This window comes from Diuraphis noxia, unplaced genomic scaffold (assembly GCF_037042655.1).
Source record: "Diuraphis noxia isolate RWA-SAM2 unplaced genomic scaffold, SU_Dnox_SAM2 contig0002, whole genome shotgun sequence".
NCBI classification, from domain to species: Eukaryota; Metazoa; Arthropoda; class Insecta; order Hemiptera; family Aphididae; genus Diuraphis; species Diuraphis noxia.
In genome coordinates, this window is record NW_028301712.1 from 40,419,019 (window position 1) to 40,431,436 (window position 12,418).

The window sequence follows — 12,418 nt, forward strand, 5'->3', positions numbered from 1 at the left end:
TATTATATTCCATTATCATGACCAATGAATTTTTGTGAACTTCAAGTAGGTAATAGTTTTGTGTGTAGAATAGTGTGGGGGGGGGGAGATTCGCCAACCAGTCGAAAACTGATTTTTGTTATCATATCTATTTATTTAGTAATGATATTATATGTATGTAACAAAACAGTAAAATAACAATATAAATGAATATTATATTTTTATTCTATTTCGATACGCCTTATTTAGGAAACGATTTATTACTATCAAATTCGATACACCTAACCTAACAATGAGTATGTGTGTGTGTGTGTCATTTTCTTTTCATCCGTCTCATTTTTGGAAAATCGCATGCCCCATAATTTGATATATTCCCCCATTATATTATATATATTATATTATATAATACAGACGTGATTCTAACAAAAAAAGACAACATCAGAAGAAGAAAAATTACTTCTCGACGCCACCACGGTGCGCATATATAAACAACGAGGATACATATTATAATATTATATAAGCATGCACGCACGCACGCACACAAACAGCATATATCTAATACAGTCTAGCGCATAACAATAAAAAATGAGTGTTGTTATATGAAAATATATATATTATGTATGCATTTTTATTTTCTGTGATTATACGAGCGCATGACACTGCGTATACACATAAAACCACCGACTCACATTATACACATATACAGGGTGATCCATTTAGCTCATTAAATATTTTTCTTGACTATACACACATTTTCTATAGCCAAGTTTTTTTTTTATTGAATAAAACCATAGTTCATTGTTTGAAATTTTAAACACGATTTACTATTTTTATTTATACAAATCTATTACTGTATACTCTTTTTAATATCCACACTGCATGTGATGTGTCTATGGTCTTTTATTTAATTAATAATAACCTATATTTTTTAATTTCATAACCAGAGATAAAAATTTAGATGTATTTTGTGATTTACTACTACTTACCTGCTAATATTGTAAACTAAATAAATTTTTTTTTTTTTTGTAAGGAGAACCCGCGGCAACATAGGCCATTGGGTGTGGGGTGATGCGGTAGGGATTATTTTTGTATATTTGTTTGTAGGTTTTTAATTGGGTAGGGTTGTAACACGTGTTTGTGTAAGTGTGGCAAGGATATGTTGCTAAAAATCCCGGGTGGTCACCCATCCGGGAGCTAGCAATTGCGGACAGTACGTACGCTCAGTGCGTTTCCGCAGATTGAGCGTACGACCGCGCCTCACCAAGCCACACTAAATAAATTGTTTTTATTATTTTCATTAATAAATTATTGATTGGCGGACCACTTATTTTACAGTATACCCGGGTAATTTTACAAAGCTTATTTATTACAACCTTAAATGCTTATTACTGAAACACGATTAATAATATCCTTTAGGTATAGTAGTACATATACTAATGTAAATAAAATATTTAGAAAACTATTCTGCTAGGTATCGATATAATTAAATTAAAAGCATGTCTTAAATTATATATATTTTTTTTTTAAACACCCCCTTTCAAAAAAATAATAATATGAATAAAATGTCAGAAGAATATTGTTATGTTATACCTAATAATAATAATAATACTTCAATCCGTATATAGATACATTTTTATTAAAGCAATAAAATTTACGTAAAAATAAATGTGGCGATTTGAGAGTTCAATGAATCACTCCGTATTTTATTAAAATATTACGGTGTACCCCATATTGTTGACGTGTGCGTGCATGTGTGTGAGTGTGCAGTGTGTGTATGTATGTGTGTGTGTGTAGATGTGTGTGCGTGTGTTTTTAACTCTTTTCTACACACTACGTTTGCCGCGTGAAACGTAGTTTTGCTTTATAGTTTTCATGGTAATCGTGGCCATATTGCTGGTGAACATGTTAATCGCCATGATGGGCAACACTTATCAAAAGATCGCCGAGACCAGAAACGAATGGCAGAGACAAGTGAGTTGAATGTATATTTATATCTACCTAAATATTGATATTAATCATTTCAATTATAAAGCTTAAATAATATGTAAAATAGTAGAGCTATATTATATAAGCAGATAAATATCTCAAATGCATTTTGGAATAGTTAAAGAATATATACGTTTATGTTAGGTTATAGGTAGGATACACTATGAATGATTTAGGCCCATTTCGCCGAATCTTATTTTACCAAATCTCATGTTGCCAAAAAAAATAAAAAATAAATGTATATACTCGTATATTATAATATTATTATTAATTATTACATTTTATATTATAGTATATTATTATATACCTAATGTTTAATATTATGTACCTATATGGGCATATGGCTAATAGGTAAGATATTTTCGTCGCAGGTGACTTGTTAGAAAACATATTTCCGTTATCTTATCACTGATGAAGTGACGATAATAATAAAATCTTCAATCTTAAAATTTTCACATATAATGGGTTTATACGCACAGTCACAGCATTTAGTCAGCAGTCGCCTATGCGATATATTTTACAAATTTATATCATACACAATTTTAAAACCGAATATATCTTAGTATAAAATTAATTCAAACCGTGATGGTGAAAAAAAGCAATTAGTAGTAGATGGTTATATACATGCGTAGGTTAGATAAATGTAGCGGAAATAATGAATATTATAAATGTATCAACAACTGTGGAGGACGAGCAATACTAAAGTCAGAAACAACTGCAATATAATTTCAAAAAATCACAATCATCCGACTCTATGTGATATAAATATATGATGTATTCATTTCTCTTATTTATTTATTTTTTTTGTTTTTGATTTCTTAATGTGCTCCTTCAAATATTATGAATAAATTTTAAATTTTAATATTTTAATATTTTTAATTTTTAATATTTTAAATTTTTTAACATAATACTAACTTTAGTTTTATTATAGTATTTATTATGATTCGGCAAGATGGGATTCGGCGAAATGGGTTTCAGCGAGATGGGATGTAACGCTATGAATAACTAATTGGAATAGTTTTCTTTTTTGTAGCTTAGATAAGTCAAACATTTTTTTTCTCGGACACCAAAGTTTCAATAAGTACATTCAATTTCAGTTGTTTTTAATTCAAACGTTACAAATTCATGTCCAGAGAAATTAATATAGATTTTAATGTCTATAATAAATTAAGTACCCAAGTATACAGTAAAATATATTTATGCGGTGGACAATCATAGGAATTAAAATAAGCACTATGAAACTATAAAGAGTTGTTCAATATCGATAAACCTTCTATATAGAGTGGAAATTTGTGAGGAATTAAAATTAGTCATAAAAATGGTTCGTTTTAAAATCATGTTTAAATTGAATATTTTAAGATTTTTAAAGATCGCAGTTTTATATCCTATGACTATATTTTTATACCTAGTCTAACAATAAGTTGTAATTAATAGACGCGGCCACTATGACCGCGGTCGATGACGATAATCAAGTAGCAACAACAATACCTAATATTACATCTGAATAAGTTAGTAAAATTATTATAATACATATATCGACGTATAGATTTTTGAATCTTGATCGTTTTATTGCTAAAAAATAGTTATTTTTATTACTAAAAAATTAGTAAAAGGATGTTGTAGATTTATTACCAAATATTTTTGACGATACTTCAAAACTTAAATTCAGCACTTGATAAAATAAAATAAAAATAATGTTAACATGGACCCCCATCCAGAAAAAAATGTATATGGCCATACAGTTCATACATTATATAACGGTTATAACTTATTATAATTAAATTAATTAAGAATTATTGAAATTTCAAACGCTTTGTATCTATTACCTAATGTTCCATTGCTTAGTTTTTTTTATTATTATTATTATCGTTATTCTTGAGGTTGTAATCAAATAACAAAAAGTCTAAAAAATAAGGATTGATGAGGTATAGTGTAGGTAGAATCTGTTATTCTGAAGATCATTGCTATCCATAAAATGTAGGTACTAGGTACAGTCATATGTATCAATCATTAAACAATTTTGTATAAGATTATGTCTGGTAACTAATAGGTACAAATATGTTACAATATATTAATATAACATATTAAATAGCGGCGACTGACTCACTGACTTTTAAAATGTATAATGTAAGTTACTTTTGAGACGACAGTAATCTTCAAAATCTCACCACACTCGAATCGTACGATGTCCTATTATATTATACCGGTATATATTATATTCGGTTATGTACACGAAAACTTTCGGGAAACGTTAATGATTGTTGTCCGTTGGGAAAGTTTCTACATCAAAATCAGTTGTAATCGACTGTTGTTTAATCCATGTACCTATAATACTACTATACTACGATGAGTAGGTACATAATATATATACGATATACCTATGTAATTCATGGTTTATTGTTATTGTTATAGGTTTATCTATATATACCTATCACCTGTACATCTAGAAGAATATATTATGTTGAATAAAATTGCGAAAAAAGAAAGAATATCAATCGGTCAACAACTAATGAATACTATCAATGACACTCGACTTTGTTCGTACCCCAATTTACTACCAATAATATAATATATTATTTAGTACCTATACTTACCTACACGTGTAAAATAATCAATATTAGGTAGTACTTACTTACCAATTACTTTAGGCAAAGTTATGGTTAGGTTAAAATCTAATTATAAAATAATATTTAATTAAAACACATTTTTTTTTTATGTCAATCCGATTCTCATAACTCATTTACCTACTAATTAAAAAAATCAAGTTCATTTTGGTGATTATTGTTTTACAATATGTTTGTCCAGTAAGGCCAGTAACCTATAAAATTCACATTTTTTACTGGCGATTGTTGTAAAATAGGTGTAATATTTGTATTTTTACAATATAGGTAACCAATTTATCGTTGTGTTTGGAAATTTATGATGAAACCTAGATGGTACGATATTAGTAACCTTATAAAATTAGTTAATCGTCATTAATGTCCGGTAAAAGGCAATAGGTATACCTATAGATATAATGATTTCACATTTATCCCCGCAACATACATATAACCTACCTAATAATTAATTTTATGGATTATTGTCTATAATAAGTATGGACATAATACATATATTCACGTCAAACTCACGTCAAACTCACGGATTTTTCGTTATATCGATGAAGCATTTTTCCGAATATCGTGGCGATTATAGTATAATATAGTACATGTATATTATATAGAAAAATAAAATAAGTAAATTGATTGCAGCAAATTCATGTAGTTGTGATAATAATATACTAGCGCATGACAATATGTTCTTATTAAGCCAGCCATACATTATCATTCAAAAAATGACAATCAGCAATGCATTTATAATATGAACAATTCTGATTGATAAACTTCAAACATGTTTGATTTTATGGAAAGTTTGACAACCACGGTTGCCAGTGTATGCCTAGCGATGACCTATAACATATATATTATGATTATAATATAATTATTATAAACTGTATTATATTATTATGCATATTCACTATCGAAATCACTGACGACTGACGAATTTGTAGGTACTATAGTAAAAAGTTAGCCAAATTTATATCATTATTATAATCATTTTAAAGTCACAAACAGCAGGTCAAACAACATCGTACAAAAATGCTCGTGCAGATTAAATTGCTATGCATTTCCATGGTATATTAATACACATAATATAGGTCACTGTAATTCCGTATAATGTATATCACATGCATTTACGTGTGGGTGTGCGTGTCGATGTGTTGTGTTACACGTGATACGGTATATTATTTCATTGTATTTACCTACGTTAGCAGCTGTCAAGAATGTCTATTCTCGTCCGCGTAAACTTTTCGTCATCTTACAGGTACACAAATTCAAAACGGGTACCTCCGTAGTTCCTATTATTACCTACCCCATAGTCCATACCAGAAATTCTTAGTTCAAAATCTAATTTTCCTTTCATTGTTTCTATTAACTGTTCGTTAAAATCAGACCACATGCATATGTATATATATATTATATATTATTATGACCTACATGGCTGTGTTCTACTTCGCTAACAGAAAATAATCATTCTTAAGTGGACGTATTATGTAAAAACGTATCTTTTTATTTAGTTCGATGTACCTACTAAAATTTATATTTTTAGTTTTTTAAAGACATGTTCTCAAATATTTGCCAAGTTAATTCGGAGAAAAAGAAAACGCTGTCTTATTAATTAACTTAATTTTTTTGCTGAACATTAAAATTGATTTTATCAGCAAAAGGTCATCCTATCCAAAACATGTTTCTTCCTAATTGTTAGTTATTATTTTAATTAATTCCGTTATTATACCAAACACGAATTAAATTGCAAGCATTAAATTTTTTCTAACTTCACCTACAATAAAATTTTATTAATGATGATAAATTAACATAATTTATTTTTACTATTTAAATCCGTGTCAAATTGAAATCTCCTCGTCACTTTGATATAGGTTTGAATTATTTTTTGTTGCAAAAATCTTTTCTCTTGTTTGTAATTTATAGATACATTTGTATTTTTTCGGAATAATGAATATATTGATTTTCAATGATTGAATGATGTGTGATCTTTGTATATTGTATGTATGTTATGTACCTACTTACCTGTTATGCACAATTTATACTTTATAAAATATAAAATGATTTGTTTCAACTTTAATACATTTTCCGGTAGGACAATAAATCCAACTGGTACGCTTGGGATGTCAAAATTAAAAAAAATTCTCAGTAATTTTCGGAATAACAGGAAAAAAAATGGGATTGTATTAATTTATTGGGAGTAGATATTAACTATGTACTCGTACCTAAATGTATCTGTTTATTTAACATGATTTATATCATACGAAAATAAAATGCATATAGATACAACTATACAAGGCGTTTTTAATTTAAAAAAATTACTAATTGTTAGATTATTGATTGAGTATGATGGCCAAAACACCATCCATCACACTATGAAACCGATTTAATGTAATATTTCTAAAATATTATAAACATTATATTATATAGGAAGGTAATACACACAATATATTAGTAACGGATATTGTTGGTGTTTACCTGTTGTATATTATAATAATCAAGTATTATCATTATATTAACAATATTTTAATGTTACATTACCGCAATGTTTTCAGTGGGCTCGGATCGTACTGGTAGTAGAGAGAGGTGTCAGCCCGTCGCAAAGGCTCAAAAAGCTCATGTACTACTCGCAACCGATGTCAGATGGTCGGAGGGCGTTAGTATTACGACTCAATCAGACGGTAAGATTATCACTCTAAAATTAAAACGCTTCTACCTACAATGATATAATAAATTATAACATTTACATATACATCATGAATTCAGTAAATTACGGAGGTTATTCCCATGTTATAATTCCTAACTCGTTCTCTCCAAATCAACAAAAAAGTAGCTTTATCATTTCGACGAGTTTATGACAATATGTATTATATTATCTCGAAAAGATAATGTCAACAATATAAATAATTTGATAGGTAGGTGGCCTGTACAATATTATGTTAATAATCATTTCTGACAGCTACATTTCACTGGTAAGTACAGAGAGTTGAAGCTGGACCTGGACCCGTTAGTATCGTGTGATCGAAATATTAGATTTAGGTACCTATACTATATTTTATTTGAATGCATTTCTCATTTTGTTTATTTGAAACCTATTAAAATACAAATATGAATAGTCATTTGACTACCTGACATATATAAAGACCTTTTAAAAGTATTTTTGATAAACTTGAAATTAATTAATTTTGTTCCAATTAGAATATAATATAAAATGTAATATTTAATCAATAATTTAACTATCCGCAGTGGTGATAGATTAATATTTATAACACTTCAAAATTCTAAACTATTTTAGATACTGATTTTTTTTTTTTTTAATAAAAATTAACTCATAAATTAATGTATTAATTAACAATACATTTGACTGAAAAATGTTAATACAGAGAAAAATGAATGAGTAGATGGTTTTTGATTATGAACTTATTCACATTTTAAACAAAATTTTCAAGGTCTAAAAACTATTTTACATAATATTACTGAATTAACCCTTAATAAATATATTATTTAATTGTCTAAAAGTTATAAACTTATTTTATTTTGAAAACAAAAGTAACTGTGAACAAATTATTGTTGTCATATCAGTCATTAGTGTGTGTGTACAGATAATAATGTGAAAAAAATAAAACTATATTCATCCTACAAGTGGACAACTAGACTATGTGTGAAGTGTTAACAAATTTTATACATAATCAACTGTGTATGTTCATTGACTTGTTCAGTATTGTACTATATTGAGTGTCCTGAGTGTGTATATTTTTTTTTTTTTAGTTTCCCAATTTAGAGTCTAGGTTTTGATAGATGAGTGAACATAATACAAACATACAAACATTGAAAGAGCCAAAAATATGAATAAATCAGGAAGTAGGAAGAAATGTTTTGAATTATAATTGGCATCAGATACTCCAAATATTCTTCTGATAAGAAGTTAAAATTTAAAAATATTAGTCTATTGAGGGCCGTTCTTACAATGTCCGGTTAAGTGTCGGTTAAGGCTAACCGGTAGAATTCTATCAGTTAACTCATGATAAATTCTTCCAGTTAGTGCCTGCGATCACTAACCGAACATTGTAAGAACGGCCCTTAAACTTTCGGTTCACCATTTATGTATACTGTATACACAATTCATTGTAAATAGATAAACATATTTCTTTAACTACTTAACTTTGTGTACAATTAAATAAGATACAAGAAGGTTTTATAGTATAATCCCTGATGCCATTATAGTATGCACAATGATGTACGTAAAGGTAGTACATATACATTATATACAACAATTTAGTTGAGTATCAAACATTTGTTTATAATATTAAACAAATGTATGACAAACAATATATGTATAAAAAAATACAAAATAAATAAAAAAGAAGAAAGTTATTAAATATTTTAAACTGTATTGTTACAGTTACGAGATCGAAAAATAAAACAAACAAAAATAATAATAATAATAATAATAATAATAATAATAATCATAATAATAATAATAATAATAATAGTAATAATAAAGTTACAGTACAAAACACAGTAAAGAGTATAAACACAATTACATAAACAATATAATAAATATACAGAAATTGGATTTTTCAGTTGTCCGCACAAATACATAGATTACTACAAAATATGATTCACATATGAACCACAAGAGATTCTAAAATGCATATAGTACTAAAAGTAGAGTAATAGTATCTTATTAATAATAGATCGAAAGTATTGGCCAGTATAAATGTTAGTGTACACTTCATATTTCATCTATATTATTCAGTATTTTTTTTCCTACAGACAAAACTTTAATTTTTTAAATATTGAATGTACACAGGATGAAGACAAGGAGCAAATGAAAGAGATATTGGAAATGAAACGCATTCACAATCGGTATGTTGAAAGAATGCGTGCTAGAGACCTGAGCAGCAAACTAACGTCTTCGTGCGGAAAAAATGCAAATAATGGGACAATTAATCTAAAAGCAAATAAATAATATTTGTATAATAATAATTTTAAGTCGATAAGAAGTATGTACAGAATTATATATATATTATGTATAGCTGTATAAAATACATAAATTATATTTATAATGTATATAATTAAGATACTTTCAGCAAAGATATTTTGTTAGCTAAAATAAGAAAAAAATAAAAACCAACAATATAAATCCTAAACATAATGAAAAAGAAAAAAAAATAATTTAATCATACATGTACAGATTACAGTAAAAATGTTGTCCTAAACATCTAAGAAAAATGATTAACAAAAAATAAAAATGTAAATATTCTCTGGCTAATGTTTTCATTACCTATTCTTAAACGTAAATAACTGATGAGATTTACTTTAGCTAATTTATTTAAAAGTTCAAATTTAATAATTTAATAATTTGTAGTTGAACAGAGCACACACTAAAATTTAATAAAGGGCAATTTTTTTCAGTATAGGAATATTATTTAATTTTGCTTAAAACGAGTTTCTAAACTCAAAAAGAATTGATTTTATCAGTCTCCAATTCCCAAAAATCTTAATAGTAAAAAATGATTATGATAATGGCGTACAACATTTACTTAATAATAATTTTTCACTCCAAATCTCTTCCTTTTTATACAAAATAATACCTAATCAATTATAATAATAATAATACAATTATGTTAAGTTAATAGTAATATGCTAAATATGAAAAACAACAATTATTTTTCCTTGTGTTTTGTTTTTAAATTTAAATAATTAAATATTTGAATGTGTATATTATAAATACAATAAATACACTAATTATTTATTATTATTATTTTTTTTTTCCTTTTTTTATAACTTTTTGTTTAGACATAACAAAGCAAGAATACTGGATCAGAATATGATAACAAAAATTATTGTATCCGTAATAGAAGAAAAACAACATTAAATTTTACTAAATGTTCAATAACTGGCCATTGATAATTTTATTACCTACATTCAAAATATAAGAAGACCAAGGAACATATTAAACACTGTGACCACCAGGGCACAAGTATACCACGCAAGCAATATTACCGATCAATCCACGTAAATTGAATTAATTTGAATAATACATCAAACAAATTACATAAACAAAAACCCAAAATCAATAGCACCGATTTTTTTGTATACAAATAAAAAAGGGCATTTTAAGATTTTATAAAGACAAATATAACAAGAAAACTATATTCTAAAAAAAAAATAATAATAATAAAATAAAAAATATAAAAAATATTTTATCCTATTCATTACATTTAAAGTATTAATAATATATAAATAACAATAGTAAATAAAAAAAAAAAAAATGTAAGAATTCTATTACTATTTCTGCGTATACTTTTATATTGCAAATAGTTGAGGTTAAATGTTAAATATAACAATATATTGCAAACTGAAAATTCATTTTTAACAAAAAGCCTTAATATATACATTATATATATATATATAAATGTATGTGAAATTATACTAACATCGAATAAAAGTAAAAGAATGATGACTTATGGAAACATAATTGGTATTCAAAATCTTCAACATTGGACATAAAACCATAATAATAGCTAATAGCTATTATTTGTCATACAATTTATATTAAAACATTGTAATTTGCTATCAAACATATTTAATGTATTAATTAATATAATTGATTAAACGGTATTCACTTGTGGCATCATGAGAACTAAATATGTTGGTAAATATTCTAATTAGTATTTACAATAGTAAAATGTTTATAAACATAAAATGCAATAAAAATGTATAAACATAAGTCATTCCAATTGAGTATAATAACATTTAACATGTATTGGGAAATTGTAAAGAAATCCGAAACAACAGTATGAACATTTTTATACAATACAGTGTTTCAGAATTTATTTAAGAAGATATTGAAGATAAAATAGGGGTGGTAGTAACACAAAATGTACAACCTCCTTTATTAATGAAGTCACGAAGCTTGTTTGCCAACAATAACACCAGGTCTGGACGGCCGTACAGGACTATTTGATGTTACCACCGTTGAACCCTGAGGAGTCTGAGAACCACTGTGGAACTGGAGGAAAGGGTTCATTTCCACCTATAAAAAGAAATGTATGTTAGCTTTGTACATCAATTCAAGTTTGAACGTGTGTTCCAAACAAAACTTACTTTCAACAATTTCTGATTGCTAGTTGCTGCGTGTTTGGTTAACGCAAGAGGTGCTTCCTGATGATCATCACTAAACAGGTGATCACCCTCTAGGTGTCTAATTGCTTCGACAATGGTCTCCAAATTTTGTCTGGAGGTACTGGTGAGGTAAACGCGCGCGGACGGCAGTACTTGCTGCTGCTGTGGGGCTGGCTCTTCTTTGGCTGGATTCAATCGATCGTCTTCAGGTGCAACAGTGATCTCAGTCTTAACAAGTGCAGAATCTTCTTCCGGCTCTCGCTGGATTACCAGATTGTCAGACTCGTTCACTTCGATAATCTCCATACCAGCTTCTTCACCGACCACACACTGAAATGTAAAAATTGTTTTCAAGTGACGAATTTTATAAAAGACAATAACTAAAACTGAATGATCCTCTTACCGAGTTTGTATTATGATGGTATTGGATCGTAGTCTGAGTATTGTCGGTGGTAGATTTTGGGTCTACAAACACTTCGCCTAAACGAGCTGAATACACTTTTACTTGCTCCTCTAACTCGACACGTAGACTTTGCTCTCTTTCTAATTGCGCTCTTAATTCGGCTACCTCGTCGATCATCAGTCCTCCATCGTCTAAACCTTAAAAAATAAATTTTTATTAATGAACAAACGTCAAACAAGATAGAACATAAACTATTTATTTTTTCTAGTTTTTTACAGCTAACACCGCTATCACGCATTCGACTCCGCTTTCAACTTAG

At 27.7% G+C, this 12,418-nt stretch overlaps 2 protein-coding genes across 4 annotated transcripts in view; one reads left to right on the forward strand and one right to left on the reverse strand.

Annotated features, from left to right (window-relative positions):
* The window catches only part of nan (transient receptor potential cation channel subfamily V member nanchung), a 52,833-nt gene extending 42,383 nt beyond the window's left edge, over window positions 1-10,450 (forward strand). Inside the window, exons 15-17 of one of the 2 annotated variants that reach the window (XM_089220893.1) lie at window positions 1,834-1,950; window positions 7,121-7,246; window positions 9,379-10,450. In XM_089220893.1, coding sequence (XP_089077019.1) covers window positions 1,834-1,950; window positions 7,121-7,246; window positions 9,379-9,537 — 402 coding nt within the window. In that variant the 3' untranslated portion in view covers window positions 9,538-10,450. Of the gene's footprint in view, window positions 1-1,833; window positions 1,951-7,120; window positions 7,247-9,378 lie in introns of those variants that run through there. The other variant, XR_016190491.1, reaches the window with a different exon arrangement.
* Window positions 8,937-12,418, reverse strand: part of crp (transcription factor cropped) — a 34,250-nt gene continuing 30,768 nt past the window's right edge. For both annotated transcript variants that reach the window (XM_015512233.2, XM_015512231.2), the window contains 3 exons: window positions 12,100-12,296; window positions 11,679-12,026; window positions 8,937-11,607 (listed from right to left, as the gene is read on the reverse strand). In XM_015512233.2, coding sequence (XP_015367719.1) covers window positions 11,479-11,607; window positions 11,679-12,026; window positions 12,100-12,296 — 674 coding nt within the window. In that variant the 3' untranslated portion in view covers window positions 8,937-11,478. The remainder of the gene's footprint in view (window positions 11,608-11,678; window positions 12,027-12,099; window positions 12,297-12,418) is intronic.